We start from the raw sequence: 24686 nt of genomic DNA on the forward strand, positions 1-24686 counted from the left end.
GAATAGTGAGGGGACAGGTGGATTAGTCGGACAGCAGAGTTTAGGAGAAGGAAGGCTACACAGCAGGAGGTTGCAATAGTCGAGGCGGGAGATGATGAGGGCGTGCACTAGGGTTTTTGCAAATTCTTGATTAAGGAATGTACGGATGCAGGAAAGATATGGAAGGAAAAAGTTAATGGGGTAGTCCTCCACTAAGAATTCACTACTCAAATCTGTCCTCAATGAAGATAGGTTTTCAGCTCACTGAGGGATCATATTACAGTTGCTACCTACAGAAGTTTATGGAGAGGAGTTAGAGGCAGAGAGTCACACAGAAGAAACTGCTCAAAAAATGCAGGATACAAAACATATATTATAGTCACAAACAATGTTATTTCTCATGTACACACAGATGACAGGTTATTCTAAAAAGTCACCTGAAACTACAAGTATACTTGAAGTTTCTACCCATACTGCAGAGTCCCAGACACCCAGCTGTGCAGGGGCACACAGTGAAAGGCTATAGTTCTCAGTGCATTCGACCCTTTATCCTCAGAAATGCCAAGTGCCCTAGATGTTGGACCCCCTCTCATTATAAAGTAATGGCATAACCTAGTTATAAAGCTATATCCAGCCTTCATCAGTATCTACTAATATTGTGGATTTATGGAAGGTTGGGTATGGCATACCATAAATGTGTTATATTTGATCAAACTCTGGAGAACCAATCTATACAGAGACTGAGGGACTCCTGGCATCTTCTACACAGAGAAGGTCCCTTTATCAGTCCAGCATGTGTTCTTTCCATTTAAATCTAAGAATTATGGAAAAAAGTAAGCAAGATCATAACTACCACTCCACTTATTCATGTCTAAAAGCTTGCTGCCTTCCCTGACAGAATATGATCCGAAGACCCCTATTTTCTGGCAAGGTAGGGGTCCAAAAGGTACAATGTCACCCATCAAGAACAGAACTGTGTATCCTGTGCATATGACATAAATATCTCTGTTCTATAAACCTCTTTAAGGACAAAAGCTAGAATTCTTTCCCAGTTTATAAGAGAATAGTTGTGTAGCCAAATAACATACAATTGTATCAGAAATGTATCTCAGAATGGGTACTGACACAAGAGCAATGTTTTTTTGTTTTGTTGGGGGGGGGGGGTCTTTTTAAGCAGGAACCTGGGTAAAACACTATGTTAACTGGAATCTATCAGGAGGCTTGTGCTATGTAATCCAAGAGCAGTATGAGGTAGGGACAGAGACCCTGATTCCAGCGATGTGTCACTTACAGGATTGCTCGGTACGGTTTTGATCCATGTTTTCTCTGCTGTAGATGTAGCAGCGCTCAGAATGCTGAGTTGTGTATAACCCGACCCACATCACTGATTGGCAATTTTCTTTGTACACTGTGCGTTGTCAGCAAGCTGGCAATCAGTGGTGGTTGGGAACAGGGGTACAAAAATTACCTAGACTGGCTTGCAGGTGAGACCTAGTCCTCTAGTAATTATCTCCTGCTGATAAAATACTGATTGTATTGAAACTACAAAACATAGCCTAATATGTGACATAACACTGGAATCAGGGGGAATCTCTCTTGCCCTATATTATGCTGATCTCAGATTAAATAGCAAAAGCCTCTTTACAAATTCCATTTAACTGAACACATTCTGTCACCACTAGGGGGAACACACTGTATACTGATTTATTATTCAGTTCTAGAGAGGCTGTATAGCTCCATCTAGTGGCGGCTGCAAGCAGATAGAATTGTATCATTTATCTATATGGAAGCATGAAGGAAAATGGGGAATTTGGAGCTCTGTATCAAAAAAAGGCTAAGACATTTTTAAAAATTCACTAACCTCTAAAATAAACCCTATGTAGTAAATATAGATAGTTTGGAAAGTGAGTACAATCAGGGGTAGAAAGGAAGTAGAGGGAATTTGCTGTATCCATAAACACACTACAAAACCCTCCATATATAAATCAAGCATTTTGAGAAAAATAAGGACAAAAAACTGGCAAAAATAATAATGTACGAGGGATGAATAGATTTTATAAATTATTTGACTTGTTCCTACGCATTATTCCTAGATGCCGGGCTTCTCCTCATCCTCATCAATACCTCTGCTTGCCAGAAAGTAATAAAACAATGATGGACCCTCTTATACAATACATAGTATTAATATTACTATAGTTTCTATTGAATCATGGAACCCACAGGTCGCCGGCACCGTGGTGTGCAGTAATAATTAAAGTGTGTGTATTCTGTAGGCTGATAGCTCCATCCCAGTACAGGATAATGGGATTGTATGTGTGGCGCCCTGCTGCACTTGGTGCCACAGAACCCAGAAGGCTGCATGGCTGGATTTCTCCACAAGAGGCCCTCACTACATTCAAACACCTCCACCTTCCACCTCATGCCAGCAGAGGGATCCCTGTTAGGGATATATAAAGGGAAGGTGGAGCCAGGCAGCTCAGTTCAGTTTCTAGTTAGTGTTCAGTGAGCAGCACACAGGCTGCTGTTAGAGGCAAGCTAGGCCTCCAGCAACTCTGAAGCCAGACAGAGAGCGTGCTGACGCTCAGAGAGCGGTGAAGACGCGGCACGCCAGCTGCCTTGTAGTGAAGGCCCCGAGCGTGGCCGACGGCGAGGAGAGGAGTGATACAGGGGGCAGAGGAGCATACCAGGCTCACCCCAGTATACAGTTATATGAAAAAGTTTGGGCACCCCTATTAATCTTAAGCTTAATGTTTTATAAAAATTGGTGTTTTTGCAACAGCTATTTCAGTTTGATATCTGTAATAACTGTTGGACACAGTAATGTTTCTGCCTTGAAATGAGGTTTATTGTACTAACATAAAATGTGCAATCTGCATTCAAACAAAATTTGACAGGTGCATAAGTATGGGCACCAGAAAAGTGACATTAATATTTAGTAGATCCTCCTTTTGCAAAAATAACAGCCTCTAGTCGCTTCCTGTAGCTTTTAATGAGTTCCTGGATCCTGGATGAAGGTATTTTTGACCATTCCTCTTTACAAAACAATTCCAGTTCAGTTAAGTTTGATGGTCGCCGAGCATGGACAGCCCTCTTCAAATGATCCCTCAGATGTTCAATGATATTCAGGTCTGGGGACTGGGATGGCCATTCCAGAGCATTGTAATTGATCCTCTGCATGAATGCCTGAGTATATTTGGAGCAGTGTTTTGGATCATTGTCTTGCTGAAAGATCCATCCCCTGCGTAACTTCAACTTTATCACTGATTCTTGAACATTATTGTCAAGAATCTGCTGATACTGAGTGGAATCCATGCGTCCCTCAACTTTAACAAGATTCCCGGTGCCGGCATTGGCCACACAGCCCCAAAGCATGATGGAACCTCCACCAAATTTTACTGTGGGTAGCAAGTGTTTTTCTTGGAATGCCGTGTTTTTTTGCCGCCATGCATAACGCCTTTTTGTATAACCAAACAACTCAATCTTGGTTTCATCAGTCCACAGGACGTTCTTCCAAAAAGAAATTGGCTTCTCCAAATGTGCTTTTGCATACCTCAGCCGACTCTGTTTGTGGCGTACTTGTAGAAAAGGCTTCTTTTGCATCACTCTCCCATACAGCTTCTCCTTGTGCAAAGTGCGTTGTATAGTTGACCAATGCACAGTGACACCATCTGCAGCAAGTTGATGCTGCAGCTTTCTGGAGGTGGTCTGAGGATTGTCCTTGACTGATCTCACCATTCTTCTTCTCTGCCTTTCTGATGTTTTTCTTGGCCTGCCACTTCTGGCCTTAACAAGAACTGTCCCTGTGTTCTTCCATATCCTTACTATGTACCTCACAGTGGAAACTGGCAGGTTAAATCTCTGAGACAGCTTTTTGTATCCTTCCCCTGAACAACTATGTTGAATAATCTTTGTTTTCAGATAATTTGACAGTTGTTTTGAGGAGTCCATGATGCCACTCTTCAGAGGAGATTCAAACAAGAGAACAACTTGCAAGTGGCCACTTTAAGTAGCTTTTCTCATGATTGCATACACCTGGCTATGAAGTTCAAAGCTTAATGAGGTTACAAAACCAAAAAAAGTGCTTTAGTACGTCAGTAAAAAGTAGGTAGGAGTATTTAAAACAAGAAAATGGTAAGGGTGCCCATACTTATGCACCTGTCAAATTTTGTTTGAATGCAGATTGCACATTTTCTGTTAGTACAATAAACCTCATTTCAAGGCAGAAACATTACTGTGTCCAACAATTATTACATATATCACACTGAAATAGCTGTTGCAAAAACACCAATTTTTATAAAACATTAAGCTTAAGATTAATAGGGGTGCCCAAACTTTTCCATATAACTGTATTTACCGGACACCGGGCCCGAGCCTACAAGGACCCTTCACATCCAGTAGGGTTAACCGTAATCCCAAGAGGACTACAAGTCCCTGGCAGACCTGGAGTTAGACTCACAGGACCAGGTACCACGAAGGCCCCGACGTTCAGGGAAAGTGGTTACCAACCGGGGGTCCTACTTCAGAGCAACAGGTGGAGTAAAAAGCAAGACACAATAGCTAGGCAGAGTTGCAGGCTGGCCAGGAGCTTACACAGAGACAGACACGGAACAGGAGACCTTATACCTGCTCCCTGGGGAAAAGTCCAAAAGTGCGCCCTTCACCTGGAGTACCCTGGACCATATCTACCAGCTGTACCAGTAAAGGTAACGAAGCAAAAACCCCTGTCTCTGTCCGTTACTCCGGCTGCGCCATCGTTCCCTACCTGCACCACAACGCCCAGCGCACCCTCCTCCATTTATTCTACACTGCCCTGAGGCCTGCTCCACCTGTGGGGAGCCGTCCCATCAAAGCTGCCCCTAACATCAGCCTCAGTGGACTGTCGCAGCGCTGGTAACCTCTTACCAAAATCCACAGGTGGCGTCACAAACTTTTATTTTCATTTTATTAAACCCCCTTTTTTGGCGCACTGTCCGCCCTGGGCCAGCCACCGTGATATACATATATACTGCCCCAGACAGTAAGGCCCCACCGGGGACGAGACATATGACTGTGACTTCATGTTAATTGGTTCCTAATTGAGGGCTGCAGTTTTGTATTAAACAGAAGAGAATAAAATATCAAGAGGATCATTATATACAGTAATAAAAAGTTTGTATGAGGACACTGTTTGGCTGGATCCTGAAGGGACTTAGTGGAAAAATGAGTCATCAGACTTTTGAGTAGTTCGTTCCAGCCATGTAGTAAAGTAAAAAATATATATACTGGAAATTGTATATATAACTTCATCCTAAAAAAAATGATGTCAGGAATTTGAGAGTGTTCTTCAGTGTAGTAAATGGGTTACTGACATTTTATTAAGAGGGTGGAAGTTTTCGGCTATGGTTTTACAAAAAAGGTGCCGCTAGCTGTCTGATAACAGTCGCATTCTTTTCCGGCATCTATACAGAAAGCCATTTCTAGCCCCTACAGGACCCAAGTGCCCCCTTACATTAGAACGTGATGCTACTATATAGGAGGTATGTTCTGACACCCTCATCCAATGGCAGTCAACTTAATTTGTTAGGTGACCCATGCTTGGTCAGTAACAGGGAATAGGTGGTGTAATCTGCTACGGCTCCAATTGCATACATCTTAAATGAGTATCTATTGGTGAACAAAACCAAGAATGTCAGAGCAGAGCCTTTAAAAGATCTGGCACTCCATTTTTAGCTCATTCTAGCCTCAGCTCCCTGATGAAGCCTGTTCAGGCGAAACATGTCGGGGAGACTATGAACCTGTCTTAATTAGCTTTTGTGGTTTTGCATCTAACAAATTACCACTACATATATTCCTATAAGGCTACACAAGTTGATGGATTGCAGCCATCAATTGAACTAGAATAATAATAGCCGCGAAGATAATTATGTCAGATATGGGAAACTATTAGAATTTATTATAGACCAATACCACTCAAGTGTTTTTAATAATAGTTTAGACCAATTATTTTTAATTAATCTGAATAAAAGTCAAATTTTAATTTAAATTCCCTTACATTGTGTCTATTTACCCTTGGGGTAATCTGTTAGTATGAGACTATTACATTAGTTGGCACCATTTTAGTTTATTTTCTGATATAGAGCTCCAAAATACCTGCATGAACAAATTTTATGATGCAATTCTGGTAACTAATTGAGACCACAAGGGGGAGCTACTTAGCTTACTGCAGACTGATACATTGAAATCAATTTTAAAGGGTTTAACCAGACTTATAAAAAAAATTGAAATTAGCTGCAAATAGTATAAAGTAACAACAAAAACTCTACCAACATCCAATATCTTCTCCCTCTAAGAATTATGTGCAGAAGCCCCTGCACCCGGTTTTAGTTTACAATCAGCTGGAACATGGAAGCTTCATTTGCCACAGTGGTCATGTGACATATTACTGGCAGCATGGCTTCCATTGATGATTGGCTGCAGGGGTCATATCGCTGAAATCTTGGAGCACAAGCAAGGTTTCTGCTCTTTATTGTTGCGGGAAACAGATGGGATCTGTATAGTTTATTCTGTTCTTTTGTCACATCTGCTGCAGTTTATATAAGCCTAGCACGGTCCCCAAAGACTAAATGAATCAATTAAAAGAGTTTTGGGCAGATTTTTATTTTTTTGTTAAGAGTGGTCAGAATAGCATAGAAAAAGTGATAGTCACTTCTCTGATCCCTGGCTGCTCCATTTCTAATGCTTTCCAAGTCCCTGCCAGTCTCTATTTGCTGTGGCCTATTGACACACAGGAAATGAGTTCTCAGCCAATCCCTGACTTGGGCGGGTCACAGCTTGGACCGGGGACAGGCTAATCAATCATTTCCTGGGTGTCACCATTGAGCAGGAAATATAGATCAATGAGGTGCCAGGAATTGTCAGCACCAGAGCTAATCGCAATTGGTTAGGTATAATTGTTTTATCATTTTTTATTGTTATTTCCAGTACTACCTTGATGACCCCTTTAATGACCTTGGTAATTTAAATAAGCCCAGAAGTTCCATTTTACGAAATCTAAACATTTGTCTAGAGTTTTACTTTAAGAACCTACAGGCGGGGAATCGTTACACTGCACAATCCACAATGGCTGTTACTTAAGATTGTGCATCGTGAGTTTATCTATGGGTAGAATTATGATTTATCTGAAAATTTTATTGCGGTTCTCGTTTTGCCAAAACACCGTACAATATCTCATACAAAACAGCCATGCAATGGTAAGGAAAAAATTACAAAACCTAAAGTAACAGCAGAATTTTGTTACATTTCAAATTATGCAAAAAAAAAATCTATAGTGAATTAACTGACCAAAAATACATACATCGCTCGCCAAGGCTGATGCAGCTTGAGCCTGCCTGAAGACCGCGCTATCCAGTGGGTTGTAAGAAGATTTCTTACCCTTCATTTCTTTATCAAACTGTTCCTTGTATTTCACCTAAAAAGAATAAATATATATATATATTTGTGTGTGCCCAATATGTCTTTACAATATAACCCTCAAATTCCCGCTATTCAATCAAAAGCAACAAAAACCCATCAGAACAGAGACATTATGATGATCAGCCACAATTTTCTGCCATCAAAATATAAAAAAAAATGTTTAAATGGCCACTATTGAAGCAATAAAATGGTAATCTAATGACCAATGCAAAATTGTTACTAAAAAGTACTTTATTTCCCCAAAATTATGTTTTCAGCCCTCCAAAAATTACTGATGCAGAGTCCACCAGGAGTTTCCAATCTGTGTAACATACTGTTTGTTCACTGCCTCTTGTCAAGTGTAATCCATCTCTGGCAGCAGAGACATCAAGGTGAATTACTGGAGGCAGGGGCAGTATTTGTCTACCTACAGGAAGTGGAGGGCAGGTCTTTGTATCTCTACAGGAAGTGGAGGGTGGGTCTTTGTATCTCTACACGAAGTAGAGGGTGGGTCTTTGTCTACCTACAGGAAGTGGAGGGTGGGTCTTGGTCTACCTACAGGAAGTGGGGGTGGGTCTTTGTATCTCTACACGAAGTAGAGGGTGGGTCTTTGTCTACCTACAGGAAGTGGAGGGTGGGTCTTGGTCTACCTACAGGAAGTGGGGGTGGGTCTTTGTATCTCTACAGGAAGTAGAGGGTGGGTCTTTGTCTATCTACAGGAAGTGGAGGGTGGGTATTTGTATTTCTACAGAAAGTAGAGGGTGGGTCTTTGTCTACCTACAGGAAGTGGAGGGCGGGTCTTTGTATCTCTACAGGAAGTGGAGGGTGGGTCTTTGTATCTACAGAAAGTAGAGGGTGGGTCTTTGTATCTCTACAGAAAGTAGAGGTTGGGTCTTTGTCTACCTACAGAAAGTGGAGGGCGGGTCTTTGTATCTCTACAGGAAGTAGAGGGCGGGTCTTTGTCTACCTACAGGAAGTGGAGGGTGGGTCTTTGTATCTCTACAGAAAGTAGAGGGTGGGTCTTTGTCTACCTACAGGAAGTGGAGGGTGGGTCTTTGTATCTCTACAGAAAGTAGAGGGTGGGTCTTTGTCTACCTACAGGAAGTGGAGGGTGGGTCTTTGTATCTCTACAGGAAGTGGAGGGTGGGTCTTTGTATCTACAGAAAGTAGAGGGTGGGTCTTTGTATCTCTACAAAAAGTAGAGGTTGGGTCTTTGTCTACCTACAGAAAGTGGAGGGCGGGTCTTTGTATCTCTACAGGAAGTAGAGGGTGGGTCTTTGTCTACCTACAGGAAGTGGAGGGTGGGTCTTTGTATCTCTACAGAAAGTAGAGGGTGGGTCTTTGTCTACCTACAGGAAGTGGAGGGCGGATCTTTGTATCTCTACAGGAAGTGGAGGGTGGGTCTTTGTATCTCTACAGAAAGTAGAGGGTGAGTCTTTGTCTACCTACAGGAAGTGGAGGGCGGGTCTTTGTATCTCTACAGGAAGTAGAGGGTGGGCCTTTGTCTACCTACAGGAAGTGGAGGGTGGGTCTTTGTATCTCTACAGAAAGTAGAGGGTGGGTCTTTGTCTACCTACAGGAAGTGGAGGGTGGGTCTTTGTATCTCTACAGAAAGTAGAGGGTGGGTCTTTGTCTACCTACAGGAAGTGGAGGGTGGATCTTTGTATCTCTACAGGAAGTGGAGGGTGGGTCTTTGTATCTCTACAGAAAGTAGAGGGTGAGTCTTTGTCTACCTACAGGAAGTGGAGGGCGGGTCTTTGTATCTCTACAGGAAGTAGAGGGTGGGCCTTTGTCTACCTACAGGAAGTGAAGGGCGGGTCTTTGTATCTCTACAGGAAGTAGAGGGTGGGTCTTTGTCTACCTACAGGAAGTGGAGGGTGGGTCTTTGTATCTCTACAGAAAGTAGAGGGTGGGTCTTTGTCTACCTACAGGAAGTGGAGGGCGGATCTTTGTATCTCTACAGGAAGTGGAGGGTGGGTCTTTGTATCTCTACAGAAAGTAGAGGGTGAGTCTTTGTCTACCTACAGGAAGTGGAGGGCGGGTCTTTGTATCTCTACAGGAAGTAGAGGGTGGGTCTTTGTCTACCTACAGGAAGTGGAGAGCGGGTCTTTGTATCTCTACAGGAAGTAGAGGGTGGGTCTTTGTCTATCTACAGGAAGTGGAGGGTGGGTCTTTGTATCGCTACAGGAAGTGGATGGTGGGTCTTTGTATCTCTACAGGAAGGAGAGGGTGGGTCTTTGTCTATCAACAGGAAGTGGAGGGCGGGTCTTTATATCGCTATAGGAAGTGGAGGGCGGGTCTTTATATTGCTACAGGAAGTGGATGGTGGGTCTTTGTATCTCTACAGGAAGTGGAGGGTGGGTCTTTGTATCTCTACAGGGAGTGGAGGGTGGGTCTTTGTCTTTCTAAAGGTAGTGGAGGTTGGGTCTCTATATCTACAGGAAGGAGGGTGGGTCTTTTTTTTTCTACAGGAAGTGGAGGGTGGGACTCTGTCTATCTACAAGAAGGAGGGTGGGTCTTTGTAGCTCTATGGGAAGTGGAGGGCGTGTCTTTGTCTACAGTTAGGTCCATATATATTTGGACAGAGACAACATTTTTCTACTTTTGGTTCTAGACATTACCACAATGAATTTTAAACAAAACAATTCAGATGCAGTTGAAGTTCAGACTTTCAGCTTTCATTTGAGGGTATCCACATGTGCCACCCTGTTTTAAAAGGGACCAAAAGTAATTGGACAATTGACTCCAAGGCTATTTCATGGACAGGTGTGGGCGATCCCTTCGTTATGTCATTCTCAATTAAGCAGATAAAAGGCCTGGAGTTGATTTGAGGTGTGGTGCTTGCATTTGGAAGGTTTTGCTGTGAAGTAAACATGCGGTCAAAGGAGCTCTCCATGCAGGTGAAACAAGCCATCCTTAAGCTGCAAAAACAGAAAAAACCCATCCGAGAAATTGCTACAATATTAGGAGTGGCAAAATCTACAGTTTGGTACATCCTGAGAAAGAAAGAAAGCACTGGTGAACTCATCAATGCAAAAAGACCTGGGCGCCCACGGAAGACAACAGAGGTGGATGATCGCAGAATAATCTCCATGGTGAAGAGAAACCCCTTCACAACAGCCAACCAAGTGAACAACACTCTCCAGGAGGTAGGCGTATCAATATCCAAATCTACCATAAAGAGAAGACTGCATGAAAGTAAATACAGAGGGTTCACTGCACGGTGCCAGCCACTCATAAGCATCAAGAATAAAAAGGCTAGACTGGACTTTGCGAAAAAACATCTAAAAAAAGCCAGCACAGTTCTGGAAGAACATTCTTTGGACAGATGAAACCAAGATCAACCTCTACCAGAATGATGGAAAGAGAAAAGTATGGCGAAGGCGTGGTACAGCTCATGATCCAAAGCATACCACATCATCTGTAAAACACGGCGGACGCAGTGTGATGGCTTGGATATGCATGGCTGCCAGTGGCACTGGGTCACTAGTGTGTGCTCAGATCCAGCCAAATGCAGCCAAACTGATTGGTCGTCGTTTCATACTACAGATGGACAATGACCCAAAACATAAAGCCAAAGCAACCCAGGAGTTTATTAAAGGAAAGAAGTGGAATATTCTTGAATGGCCAAGTCAGTCACCTGATCTCAACCCAATTGAGCATGCATTTCACTTGTTAAAGACTAAACTTCAGACAGAAAGGCGCACAAACAAACAGCAACTGAAAACCACCGCAGTGAAGGCCTGGCAGAGCATCAAAAAGGAGGAAACACAGCGTCTGGTGATGTCCATGAGTTCAAGACTTCAGGCAGTCATTGCCAACAAAGGGTTTTCAACCAAGTACTAGAAATGAACATTTTATTTACAATTATTTAATCTGTCCAATTACTTTTGGTCCCTTTAAAAACAGGGTGGCACATGTTAAGAAGCAGAAACTCCTAAACCCTTCATCCAATTTTAATGTGGATACCCTCAAATGAAAGCTGAAAGTCTGAACTTCAACTGCATCTGAATTGTTTTGTTTAAAATTCATTGTGGTAATGTCTAGAACCAAAATTAGAAAAATGTTGTCTCTGTCCAAATATATATGGACCTAACTGTATCTACAGGAAGTGGAGGGTGAGTCTTTGTCTTTCTACAGGAAGTGGAGGGTGAGTCTTTGTCTTTCTACAGGAAGTGGAGGGTGGATCTCTGTCTATCTACAGAAAGTGGAGGGTGGGTCATTGTCTATCTACAGGAAGTGGAGGGTGGGTCTTTGTCTATCTACAAGAAGTGGACGGCCAGTCTTTGTCTTTCCGCAGGATGTGGAGGGTGAGTCTGTCTTTCTACCGGAAGTGAGGGACAGTCTTTGTGTCTCCGCTCCTGCTCTCCTGTCTGTCAAATCACATACAGGAATAGCAGACAGACTGAACTTCACTTTGGGTTATGCAAGCCATTGAATGGCAGGAGCAATGCATGCTGGGAAGCAAGATAAAATAGTTACAGTACCTATTGTGCTGGCAAACAAACCACCCATTTCAAAATAATTGAAGTTACAGTGCATATTGTGAGAAACATCCAACATCATGCTTTTCTACAGATTGTGTGTGAAATGAAGGAAATGCATTAACACAAGTTTTGAAACACGGAATCAGGAACCACATGAACTCAGTTTGACAGGGTGGAACGTCGGGATGAGATTTACCTGACTGATGATCTTTGATACTTCTTTCGCATGTTCAAAATCTGGTCTTCCTAAGACCATAGGTTCTTTACTCAGCTCACCTTTGCCTTTCTTATATTCCACCTTTATGAAATACGGTACAAGTATTGAGAATCTCATATGATAATACTAAATATGCAGCAAAAAATTATCCTTTTACAGGCAGGGCTACATAATACAAAAAATGCTTTCTAATTTATCCTTACAATAAACTGTGTCATACTGTTTTATTCTTGGTAGGCAATGTGGCTTGAACCAATGAAGAAACATAGTGGCAAACATAATGCATCTAGTTAGTAAACACTGGAATAATACTAAAGACTAAAGGGGTTGGCCAATACATGATAGCCCGTTGCTTTAAGGTCCAAGTAGGAAAAAAAAATGATGTCTCCCAAATTGGCACGGCTTCTCCATACACAATGCTGCAGCCTCCAATGGTCCCCTGGCATCAACATTTGTAGTTGATTGGCTGCAGCGCTCATGTGACACACCCGTCAGATGATGATGCCAGAGAACAGAGGAGTGTGGCAAGTATGGGAGGTGAGTATGTATTTTTTTTACCACCCTGTGCCCATTAATAAGTATCCCTTTAATGCAGCTCTTATTACCGGTGTTTTCTCACCAAACCTCCCCTAAACAGATGTTATTTTAGGGCACATGAATGTGATAGAGGGGTTCACTAGATAAGCATTTATTTGACTGTCCAACATTTAATATTAAGGGAAAATGTGTGGTTGACCATTGCTTCCCCCAACGATACCAGATGATCACCAGGCCAGTCAACAGCTATTTCTAAACCAACTATCTATATACAAGTTCACATAGTTCAGCTCAATGTGAATATGTTTTAGGGAGAAGGAAAGAAGCTCCTACCAGACACTTTCAGACAAGCGATCGGGCATGTTGAAATTTAACATGTACAATCCATTTCTCCTACGACATCTAACAAACTGACTTTAGCTGAATATTTCATACACATTAAATACCTAAAAGAATATATGGTATTTATAACATTGAGGTTATTACATTGCTTATGATCTTGGAGATCTCCGTAGCTTTCTGTATGTCTGGTCTGTCCAGCACTTCAGTGTATTTGTGGATGTCCAGGGCATCTTTCTTATAACTCACCTGTAGGAAACAAAAATACCATAATCTGTGAGTCCAGGTAGCAATCAGAAGCATCTTATGCCGAGGAAAATGATCAGTTTTTGATTTCTATAACTTATTGGAAATGCATTTTTATTTATTTAACTTACTCTTATATAGCGCCATCTTATTCCATAGCGCTTTACAGACATTATCATCACTGTCCCCAATTGGGACTCCCAATCTATATTCCATATCAGTATTTTTGGAGTATGGGAGGAAACCAGAGTAAACCCAAGCAAACACGGGGTGGAACATACAAAGTCCTTGCAGATGACCTTGGTGGGATTTGAACCCACTGTCCATGTTATTGAGTAACACTTTGGGCAAAATTGAAGCCTACACATCAGGCCAAAGTCGGCAAGACATGACAATATCGTTGAGCATCATCCAACCATCTAAAGTGTTTAAGGGACTCCTGACTCTCCCCAGATGGATGGTGTCGGGGCAGAGAAGGATCAGGCAGTTTGAAATTAAACATCCGATTCTTTTCTATCTGTAGTAGTGTTGAGCGAGTATGTTCTGTTAACCCTTTCGCCGAGTATGCTCGGGCGAGCTCCGAGTATTTACAGCTGCTCGGTGATATGGTTGAATCACTCCCGTGTGCATGATTTGCAACTGTTTGATAGCTTTATTACATGTGAGGAATGTGTAAGAAATAGACATTCTTCACATGTAATAAAGCTATCAAACAGTCGCAAATGATGCACACGGGAGCGATTCAACCATATCACCGAGCAGCTGTAAATACTCGGAGCTCGCCCGAGCATACTCGAACAGAACATACTCGCTCAACACTAATCTGTAGTAGATACGTTAAAGTATAATTAGTGAAGATAGCAGCTGAGTTTTACATGTGGATTAATTGATATTCCCATACCATCATATTGCAAAAGCGAAAAACTGCATAAAGAAGACACATGGACCCATTGAAGTGCTTTTCAAAAATTGCTATTATTCTTTCTTTACACTGTGTGCAGAATTATTAGGCAAGTTGTATTTTATAGGATTATTTTTATTATTGATCAACAACTATGTTTCAATCAACCCAAAAGACTCATAAATATCCAAGCTTAATATTTTTGGAAGTTGGAGTGGGTCTTTTTTTTGATTTGGCTATCTTAGGAGGATATCTGTTTGTGCAGGTAACTATTACTGTGCAGAATTATTAGGCAACTTAATAAAAAACAAATATAATCCCATCTCACTTGTTTACTTTCACCAGGTAAACCAATATCAGTGCACAAAATTTAGAAATAAACATTTCTGACATGCAAAAACAAAAAAAAATAGTGATGAATATAGCCACCTTTCTTTACGATGACACTCAACAGCTTTCCATCCATAGATTCTGTCAGTTGCTTGATCTGTTTTCAATCAACATTGCGTGCAGCAGCCACCACAGCCTCCCAGACAGTGTTCCGAGAGGTGTACTGTTTTCCCTCCCTGTAGATCTCACATTTTATGATGACCACAGGTTCTCTATGGAGTTCAGATCAGGTGAACAAGGGGGCCATGTCATTATTTTTTCTACTTTTAGACCTTTACTGGCCAGCCACGCTGTGGAGTAGTTGGATGCATGTGATGGAGCATTGTCCTGCATGAAAATCATGTTTTTCTTGAACGATACCAACTTCTTCCTGTACCACTGCTTGAAGAAGTTGTCTTCCAGAAACTGGCAGTAGGTCTGGGAGTTGAGCTTCACTCCATCCTCAACCCGAAAAGGTCCCACAAGTTCATCTTTGATTATATCAGCCCATACCAGTACCCCACCTCCACCTTGCTGGAGTCGGAGTGGAGCTCTCTGCCCTTTACTGATCAAGCCTCTGGCCCATCCATCTGGCCCATCAAGAGTCACTCTCATTTCATCAGTTGATAAAACCTTTGAAAAATCAGTCTTAAGATATTTCTTGTCCCATTCTTGACGTTTTATCTTATGTTTCTTATTCAAAGGTGGTCGTTTTTCAGCCTTCCTTACCTTGGCCATGTCCCTGAGTATCGCACACCTTGTGCTTTTTGATACTCCAGTAACGTTGTAGCTCTGAAATATGGCAAAACTGGTGGCGAATGGCATCTTGGCAGCTTCACGCTTGATTTTCCTCAATTCATGGGCAGTTATTTTGCGCCTTTTTGGGCCAAAACGGTTCTTGCGACCCTGTTGGCTATTTGCCATGAAACGCTTGATTGTTCGGTGATCACGCTTCAAAAGTTTGGAAATTTCAAGACTGCTGCATCCCTCTGCAAGACATCTCACAATTTTGGACTTTTCAGAGCCTGTCAAATCTCACTTCTGACCCATTTTGCCAAAGGAAAGGAAGTTGCCTAATAATTAAGCACACCTTATATAGGGTGTTGATGTCATTAGTTAACACCCCTCCTCATTACAGAGATGCACATCACCAGATTTACTTAATTGGTAGTTGGTTCTCAAGCCTATGCAGCTTGGAGTAGGACAACATCTATAAAAAATATCATGTGATCAAAATACTCATTTGCCTAATAATTCTGCACGCGGTGTACACCAAGTAAAATAGTAGAAATAGTATAAACAATTGTAACAGTTGTAGTAGTCCACAGAACATGTACTGATGTATCTTGAATAGAGATGAGAGAACCCGGAGGTAAAAGTTTGGGGTTCTTACAGGACAGTTTGTGTCTGGCCCTAAACACAGAACACGGACTTCTCCTGGAAGTCGATTGCAAAGTTCGCAAGTTCAGAAGGAAGTACGTTGGATAGAGAGAGACAGATTTTTCCAGATCCAAAGTTCGGGTCTCCATTAGAAATGAGCAAACTCAAACTGAAAAGTTCAACGTTCGTACCGGACAGTTACACTAAAAAAGGACTTTCCCCTGAAGTCTGTTGCAATGTTCAAAGTTCCAGAGGAAGTCCACAGCAGAGAGAGAGAAAGAATATCTTTTTCCAGATCCAAAATTCGGGTCTCCATTGTTTTCAATGGAGTTCTGGTTCTGGTTCAAGTTCGGGTACAGTTCTGGTACTCAAATTGAACTTTGGACAAAAACGGGTCGGCTGATCCTGACTCGCCCCCGGGGGCCTTACTGTTTGGGGCAGTATATCACGGTGGCTAGCCCAGGGCGGTCAGTGCACAAAGGGGTATCAATTATTAGTAAAAGTTCAGAGAATTCGTGACGCCACCTGTGGTGTCTGGTGATGGTCACCAGCGCTGCAACAGTCCTCTGAGGCCCGTGTCGAGGCAGCTAAAGATGGTACAGCTCCCCACAGGCAGAGCGAGCCTCAGGGCAGTGTAGATAGATAGATGGTGGAAGGTGCGCCGGGCGTTGTAGTGCAGGGGAAGAACGATGGCGCAGCCGGAGTAACGGACAGAGACAGGGGGTTTTGCTTCATTACCTTTACTAGTACAGCTGTTAGATATGGTCCAGGGTACTCCAGGTGAAGGGCGCACTTCTGTACCTCTCCCCAGGGAGCGGGTATAAGGCCTCCTGATCCATGTCTGCCTCTGTGTAAGCTCCTGGCAAGCCTGCAACTGGGCCTAGCTTATGTGTCCTGCTTTTACTCCACCTGTTGCTCTGAAGTAGGACCTCCGGTTGGTAACCACTTTCCCTGGACGTCGGGGCCTTCGTGGTTCCTGGTCCTGTAGGTGTCTAGCTTCAGGTTTGCCAGGGACTTGTAGTCCTCCTGGGATTCCGGTTATCCCTACTGGGTGTAAAGGGTCCCTGTAGGCTCGGACCCGGTGTCCAGTATATATATCGGGGTGAGCTTGGTATGCTCCTCTGCCCCCTTTATCACTCCTTCCTTCCTCTAGCCTTCGGCAACGCTCGGGGCCCTCACTAGGCTTCAGTGCTGCTGGAGGCCTAGCTTGCCTCACACAGCAGCCCGTGTGCTGCTCTCACTCTGACTAATCTCCTGAATCACTGAAGACTGCACTAAGAACTGACTGAGCTGCCTAGCTCCACATTCCCTTTATATATCCCTAACGGGCTCCCTCTGCTGGTATGAGGTGGAAGGTGGAGGTGTTTGTATGTAGTGAGGGCCTCTTGTGGAGAAATCCATCCGTACACCCTTCTGAGTTCTGTGGCACCATGCGCAGCAGGGCGCCACAATCCCTAATCTTGAATACTTGCTAGCTGAAGACCCCCAGGACAATCGCAGGGGTGTCCACATGCCAACCCCTCGGCACAACGTCTCCACAATGCTCTCTGTGCCGGCAGCTTCTGTGGTTTCTTCCACGGATCTGTTACTTATTGGATTGTCTGGAGGATCTACAGGTAGCAATTAATCAAGAAGTATCAGTACCTGTTCTGGACTGCTACTATTGTTACAATTGTTTATACTATTTCTACTATTTTACTTGGTGTAAAGAAAGAATAATAGCAATTTTTGAAAAGCATGTGAAGGGGTCCCTGTGCCTCCTCTATGCAGATTTTTGCTTCTGTAAAAAATAAGACATTTCTTGCAGGAGATGGCTCCGTTCGTTCCATAGAGAATACATTGTCGTTCTGACAAACTGAGCGCTCTTGTGTTTATGGAGAAGGCAGGAAAATATCTAAAGTGTGTAATGACTTTAAAGCAGGATCTGAGGGGGTAATGCACAGCACACGGACTCGGGTTTTTGTATCCTTTGACATCCTGTGCGTGTAGCAATCCTGAAAATAATTAAATAATCCAATTGTGCTTTTAAGAACAGCATTAGGACATCGATAAAATCCATTAATTTCTAAGGTTAGGGGTTTTGGATAGAGCTGCACATGTAGTGATAAAAAATATAAAATATAAATAATACTGGAATTTTGCATTCTCATAAAGAAAAAAAAACAATAGACTATTGCATGTGAAGGTCATGACTGTTGGGCTATAACAAGATGTATGAACACATTACCACTGCAGCCAATCACTGACCTTAGGGATGATGTGCCATGACATGGTAGGATCACAGCTGAAGCCAGTGATTGGCTGCAGTGGTTAAGTGACAATAAAACACATCACTCTTGAAAAATAAAGACTTGTAGGGGCCATCACGCTGAAGCGGAGGGGGATATGTTTTTTCAGTTTTGTTTTTTTTTTAGCTTATAAACTTTTCTACATATCGGTCATTTCTAAAACTCTCAGGCAGCTTCTTTAAGCCCAACTAATGTCTGCCTTCGCAACTATTCTTGCATAAATATATTTTCCTTTTCTTCTTGTATTAATTGCATTCTCATTTTCTCAGTAAATCTCACCTTGATGTCACCTCTAATTAGATATATAAACATCACAGACACTTCACCTTCCTCTTTCTGGCGGAGAGAGATAGCGGTAAAAATAGCCTAATGCAATTTCTTTAATTCATGCTGATCCCTTCACAGTCAGCGCTAACACCTCCTCACATCTGACTCCATGAGCGGGTGTGCAGGATCATACACGTATAATGAATTCACTGCTAGAACTCATTCACATGTTCACAACTCGTTCAGTACTGCAGAATAAACAAGACCTGCATTGTACAACCAACCGGGCCCCTGGAGCCTCAGGGGCCCAAAGGGTCAGACATTAGTAGAAGAGAACCAAAAATGACAAGTTCAAGGTCCTGCCCCAGAAGCTCCAAGGTACCACTGGCTATAGTACAAAAAGTCTGAACACCCAAGCCTTCAATTACCATATACACCCAGTGAAATAAACATATCACGCGGTATACATTTTTTTACAACATGGGAGCCAATGGGCGGCATCTGTCAGAAACATCCATTGGGCATATATTCTGGTAAATCCTCCCCTAGCGCACTGCAAAAAACAATATTAGAGGCTGAACAGATTTATAATTATAGCTATTTTCAAGTTTGCATCACCTATGGAGGTCACGTTTCTTTGTAAATTAGACTGGCCCTCTCGCTGTATTTTTGTCAGTATTCCCCACCTGATATTTCTATCACAATATATGACATCACGCTTTCCCCTGTACCGGCAATCCGCTGCCTCGGAATAACCCTTGACTTTGCCCTGTCCTTCAAACCCCACATCCAAGCTCTCGCCACCTCCTGTCGCCTCCAGCTCAAAAATATTTCCAGAATCCGTCCTTTTCTCAACCCTCAATCTACTAAACTGCTTGTGCATGTCCTCATCATCTCCCGCCTCGACTACTGTAACATCCTCCTTTGTGGCCTTCCTGCTAACACTCTCGCACCCCTCCAGTCCGTCCTCAACTCTGCTGCGCGACTAGTTCATCTCTCGCCTCGCTACTCCTCCGCCATCCCCCTTTGCAAATCCCTTCACTGGCTCCCAATTTCCCAGTGTATCCAGTTCAAACTACTAACACTGACCTACTGTCACGCCAGGTGTGAGTGCAACACAGAAGGGAAAGGGAGCCCAGACACTAGGGAAAGGGGGAAGGGGTGACCTCCTAATCTGGACTAGCGTCATCCTGTCTCCGCCTATGTCCCTATACAGACTCCGCAGCTGTCGCCGATCATGTGCCTCGTCCTACTATCCCTGGAGTAAGGCTATAGCTGGGGGAGGAAGGAGATGAGTGCTAGTCAACCTCCGCTAGCACTCTAAAGACAAAAGGGGAAGACAACACAGGGGAACAACAACGTAGCTTTAGAAGAACTCCAACAGGGCACGCGGCCTAAAGACTCCAGAGAGGACGTGATGCTGTTTCAGCCAAGTTCCAAGTAGAAATGAGTATAACCGGCGACGCCCACCTAGACACACCAGGTATATATACACCCAGACTAAAGGGAGGTAGTCCTAAACACAGCCTCCTATCTAGGAAGCTGTCTGCATTGCCAACATGGAGACCATTGCAGGGCGACTGTTTGTCACCTCTGACACACCCGTGACACCCACAAAGCCATCCATAACCTTTCTCCTCCGTACATCTCTCTGAACTAATCTCCCGATTCATTCCCTTATGTAATCTCCAGTCTTCCCAAGACCTCCTTCTCTCCTCCATACTTACTCATTCCTCACTCAATCGCCTCCAAGATTTCTCCTGAATATCCCCCGTCCTATGGAATTCTGTGCCTCAACACGTCCGATTATCCGCCACACTTGGATCCTTCAGACGGAACCTGAAAACCCATCTCTTCAAACAAGCTTACAGCCTGCCATGACCTTGCTTGCTGCCACCTCAACATCACCGGAGCTACTGCAACCCATCAACCTACTGTCTCATTCCCCATTCCTGTAGAATGTAAGCCCGCAAGGGCAGGGTCCTCTTCCCTCCGTACCAGTCTATCATTGTTAGTTTGTTTACTGTAAGTGATATCTGTATTTGGTTTGTAACCCCTTCTTATGTACAGCACCTTGGAATCAATGGCGCTATATAAATAAATAATAATAATAATATTTGAAGCCAAAGTCAAGCGTGGCTCCAAAATATTAATTAGGCACATTATATGGATATAAGGTATCTTAATCATTAAATTCAGGTATTTCATTCAATCCCATTGCTCCTCATGTACAACATCCGGCCGCGCGCTCCCAGTGTATGACATCCAGCCCCTCGCCCCTGGTATGTATAAAATCCGGCCCCTCGTCCCTGGTATGTATAACATTCGGCCCCTCGCCCCCGGTGTATAACATCCGGCCCATCTCCCCCGGTGTATAACATCCAGCCCCTAGCCCCTGGTATGTATAACATCTGGCCCTTCTCCCCCTGGTGTATAACATCCAGCCCCTAGCCCCTGGTATGTATAACATCCGGCCCCTTGCCCCCGGTATGTAACATCCGGCCCCTTGTCCCTGGTGTAAAAAATCCAGAACCCTTGCCTCTGGTGTATAACCTTCGACCCCTCGCCCTTTGGTGGATAACATCTACCCAATTGCCCCAACTGTAAAATATCTGGCCCCTCATCCCTGGTGTATAACATCCGACCCTTCGCCCGTCGGTGTATAATATCCGGCCCTGTTAGCCCTGATCTATAACACCTGGACCCCCACATGCCGTCTGCCTTTACTAAGATGTGACAAACCGGTCGGTGATGCAGAGCTCACTGATACCAGTGCGGTCCTGTAATAGGAGCCACCGGGGTAACAAGTCCGTTCATGACATTTCTTCCTCCTAAATCTTCCCCCATCACCCGTGATTGATATTATTGACAAGTTGAAGGAACCGCAGCAACTTGGCCACGAAGTGGAGACCCCATAACGTTACAGAGCAGGGGACTGAGAGCTGAGGAGCAGAGGGGAGAGAAGTCACCACCGCTCTGCTGATCTCATAACTGCAGGCTCTGGCATTAACATCAGCACAGAATTATACATACTGTACATATAGAAGCTTCGTGGCCAAGCAGCTGCACGCAGCTGTACATCACCAAGCACAATGCCGAGCATCGGATGGAGTGGTGTAAAGCCGCCACCACTGGACTCTAGAGGAAATGGGTTATGTGGAGTGACAACTCATTGACTACATTATGACTGCTGTAAAGTTTGGTGAAGGAGGTATAACACTATGGGCTTCTTTTTCAGAGGTCAGCCTCAGCCCTTAACTTCAATGAAGGAAAATCTTAAAGGGAACCTGTCACGTGAAAAAATGCTATTAATCTGCACAAATGGAGTTAAAAGTGTTCTGAACCTGCCTGGCGCTGGCACTTAGACCCCTGTTGCCAGGAGGAAATTAACTTTATTTCCTCTGGCAGCGTTCGGGTTTCAGTCACGGGGGCAGCTCCAGTGAGGATTCAGTCACTGCTCTGTGTATTGAAAGTGGCGGCTGTAACCGCTCCCCCGGTACTGACTGACAGCAGCTCAGCATTAGGGCCCGCTGTCAGTCAGTGCCGGGGGCGCTGTTACAGGCGCAGCTCTCGATACACAGAGCAGTGACTGAACCCGTGCCGACACTGCCCCAATGACTCCAGGAGCAAACACGCCAAGAGGAATAAAGTTAATTTTCTCCTGGCAGAAGTGGGGGCTAAGTGCAGGCGCCGGGCAGGTTCAGAACGCTATTAACCTGCAGATTAACCTCATCACTGCAGGTTAATAGCATTTATTCACGTTACAGGTTTCCTTTAACTCTTCAGTATACCATTTTGAACAATTGTAATCTTTTCAACTTTGTGAGAACAATTTGAGGAAGACCCTTTTCTGTTCCACTTGACTGTGCCCAGTGCACAAGGTCCATAACGACATGGTTGGGTGTGAAAGAACATGAGTGGCCGCACAGAGCTCGGACCTCAGCCCCATCCATCACCATTGGGATTAACTAGAATGGAGATTATGAGCCCAGCCTCTCCCCAACATCAGTGCCTGACACCACAAATTCTCTTCTGGATGAATGAGCCAAAATTACTACACACACTTCCAAAATCTTGTAGAAGCCCTTACCAGAAGAGCGGAAACTGCTATATCGGCAAAGAAAGGAAAAACTCCATATCAATCCCTATGGATTTACCGTAGAATGTCTTTAAATGTGTCGGTATCCCAACTCCCAACACTTTTGTCCATACAGTATATATTCATAGTTGCCAATTCAGAGGGTAATGCATAACCAACTGTAAAAAGCTGACGGTCTGTGAATATATGCAACATCTAAAAAATAAGAGTATTTCCAGTGATCATATGCTCTGCACTTTCTATCATGTACGGCTGATGAAGTAATTCCCTTCTTTTCTAATCTTTCACCTCATTATTATACAGTCTGCCTGATTAGTCACCCATCTTGTCTCCATCTTCTCTAGCTAATTTGCAAACGCGTTCAGTTATCTGTTTTCATTAAGATACAAGAGGAAAGCTCTACACTTTATTTATATCTTATGGTGAATGTCTTATTTTTAGCCAATCTGAGAACATGATTTAAGGGGATTTACCAACCATTAAAATAGTTGCACAAGATTAGAAATACCTCCTTGGGTCTATTAATAACAGCGCCACACCTGTCTTTAGGTTCGGTGCGGTATTGCAGCTCAGCTCCATTCACATCAATGGAGCTGACCTGTGATAACAGACACAAGCTATGGTCAGATGTGGTGATGTTATTAGACGAAAGCCAAGAAGGTATCCTGTGCAATTATTTTATTGGTTTAAAATCCCCCTAAATCATGTTCTCAGTATTGAACCTTGGACAACCCCATTAATATTTTTGGCCTTTATTTTAGATAGGTCACCAATGCCCGATTGATTGGCATCCAAACACTAGGACTAGATGCCAAGAGTAAAGCACTAATCATGGGCAATGTCGTTCCATTCAAGTACTCTAGATAGGACAGTGCCGCATTTTTCATAGTTACTCACATTGCTCTGGTGTTTGTTCACTTCCATCGCATGTTTGATATCCGGAGGCTCCAACATTTGAGAATAAGTAGATTTTCCCTTTTCTGAATCATATTTATGCTTGTAAACAACCTGCAAAAAATAATTGCATTATCCAATAGATCTATTCATATAGTGATGGCTATGCTCCATGTAAGAATATGCAAATTAGCTCTCTATTGGAAGGGAGGAAACTGTCTCTCTAACGACATCTAATATGTGTATTTTTTTTTTCTTAATATTTGATTTTTTAATGGTGCAAAAAGGGGGTGATTTTAATTTTTTTTTTTCATATTTAAAAAAAAAAAAAACTTTTATAACTTTTAATAGTCCCTTTGCACATGATGGCTGATTAAATTGTCATATGCTGAAAAAGATGCGGGATCAGTGAGAAAGCATGCATAAAAGGTAGGGACATGACATATGACGTATATATAGGTCATATGTCGTGAAAGGGTGAAGATCCGCACCCTGCTTTCTATGTTGAGGAAACATTGCAGATGCACAATGCTGATTTCACCCTTTCAATGTATAGTGTGAAATCTGCAAGGTATACCAAGCATTACTGCTTGTAGCTCAAAACTACTGTATATTAAAAAAAGCATATTGAAATTGCAAAAGGGAAAAGGCATTTTTCTTTTTATTATGATCGGTGGGAGTAGGAGCCCAATCTAAAGTTTGCTCTGGGGTCTATGGGACTCTAGTTATGCCATTGCCTTTATATTAGAAATTTTCACCCTGATACGAGGCAAAGGGCCCCTGTACGCATTAGAATAATGTTACTGAACCCACCGGTTCAGTAGGTTCGGCCAATGGTCTAATGTGTATGGAGATATATACATATATCTTTGATAATTTTGTATTTTAATATTAGCTTTATAAGTGTTATTCATAAAGCAACAACACAGGACGTTGTATCTGATATAGAGATGTCTTTGTATTAAAGCTTTCCTTTGTTTCTGAAAGTATAGTAAACTAGATATAGCCAGTTTCTAAGGAATTCAGCAGAATACATAATTTACGACTTTGTTATTCCCAACTTAAATATCTTCATTTTTAGGTAATGTCATGTATTAAGCTATTCCCACTTTCCTTATCTTTGTAGTTGTAATAACAACTTGGGACTGGGCATCTGAGAGCAGACAAGCCCGTACACAGACAGAATTGGTTGTGTGCTCTTGTCTCCGATCGATCGACTCCCTGATTTGATCAAAACTGCAAACGTGTGAAA

General features: G+C 43.1%; 1 protein-coding gene across 7 annotated transcripts in view; it reads right to left on the reverse strand.

Annotated features, from left to right (window-relative positions):
- NEBL (nebulette) overlaps positions 1-24686 on the reverse strand; it is a 292333-nt gene that overhangs the window by 48378 nt on the left and 219269 nt on the right. For 6 of the 7 annotated variants that reach the window (XM_073677481.1, XM_073677486.1, XM_073677483.1 and 3 more), the window contains 4 exons: positions 23438-23548; positions 13138-13239; positions 12094-12195; positions 7313-7426 (listed from right to left, as the gene is read on the reverse strand). The exons of the other annotated variant lie outside the window; for it this stretch is intronic. In XM_073677481.1, coding sequence (XP_073533582.1) covers positions 7313-7426; positions 12094-12195; positions 13138-13239; positions 23438-23548 — 429 coding nt within the window. The remainder of the gene's footprint in view (positions 1-7312; positions 7427-12093; positions 12196-13137; positions 13240-23437; positions 23549-24686) is intronic. 7 annotated transcript variants of the gene reach the window in all.

The sequence above is a fragment of the Phyllobates terribilis genome, unplaced genomic scaffold, assembly GCF_046119375.1.
Source record: "Phyllobates terribilis strain yellow unplaced genomic scaffold, ASM4611937v1 Scaffold_4__5_contigs__length_816908805, whole genome shotgun sequence".
Classification (NCBI taxonomy): Eukaryota; Metazoa; Chordata; class Amphibia; order Anura; family Dendrobatidae; genus Phyllobates; species Phyllobates terribilis.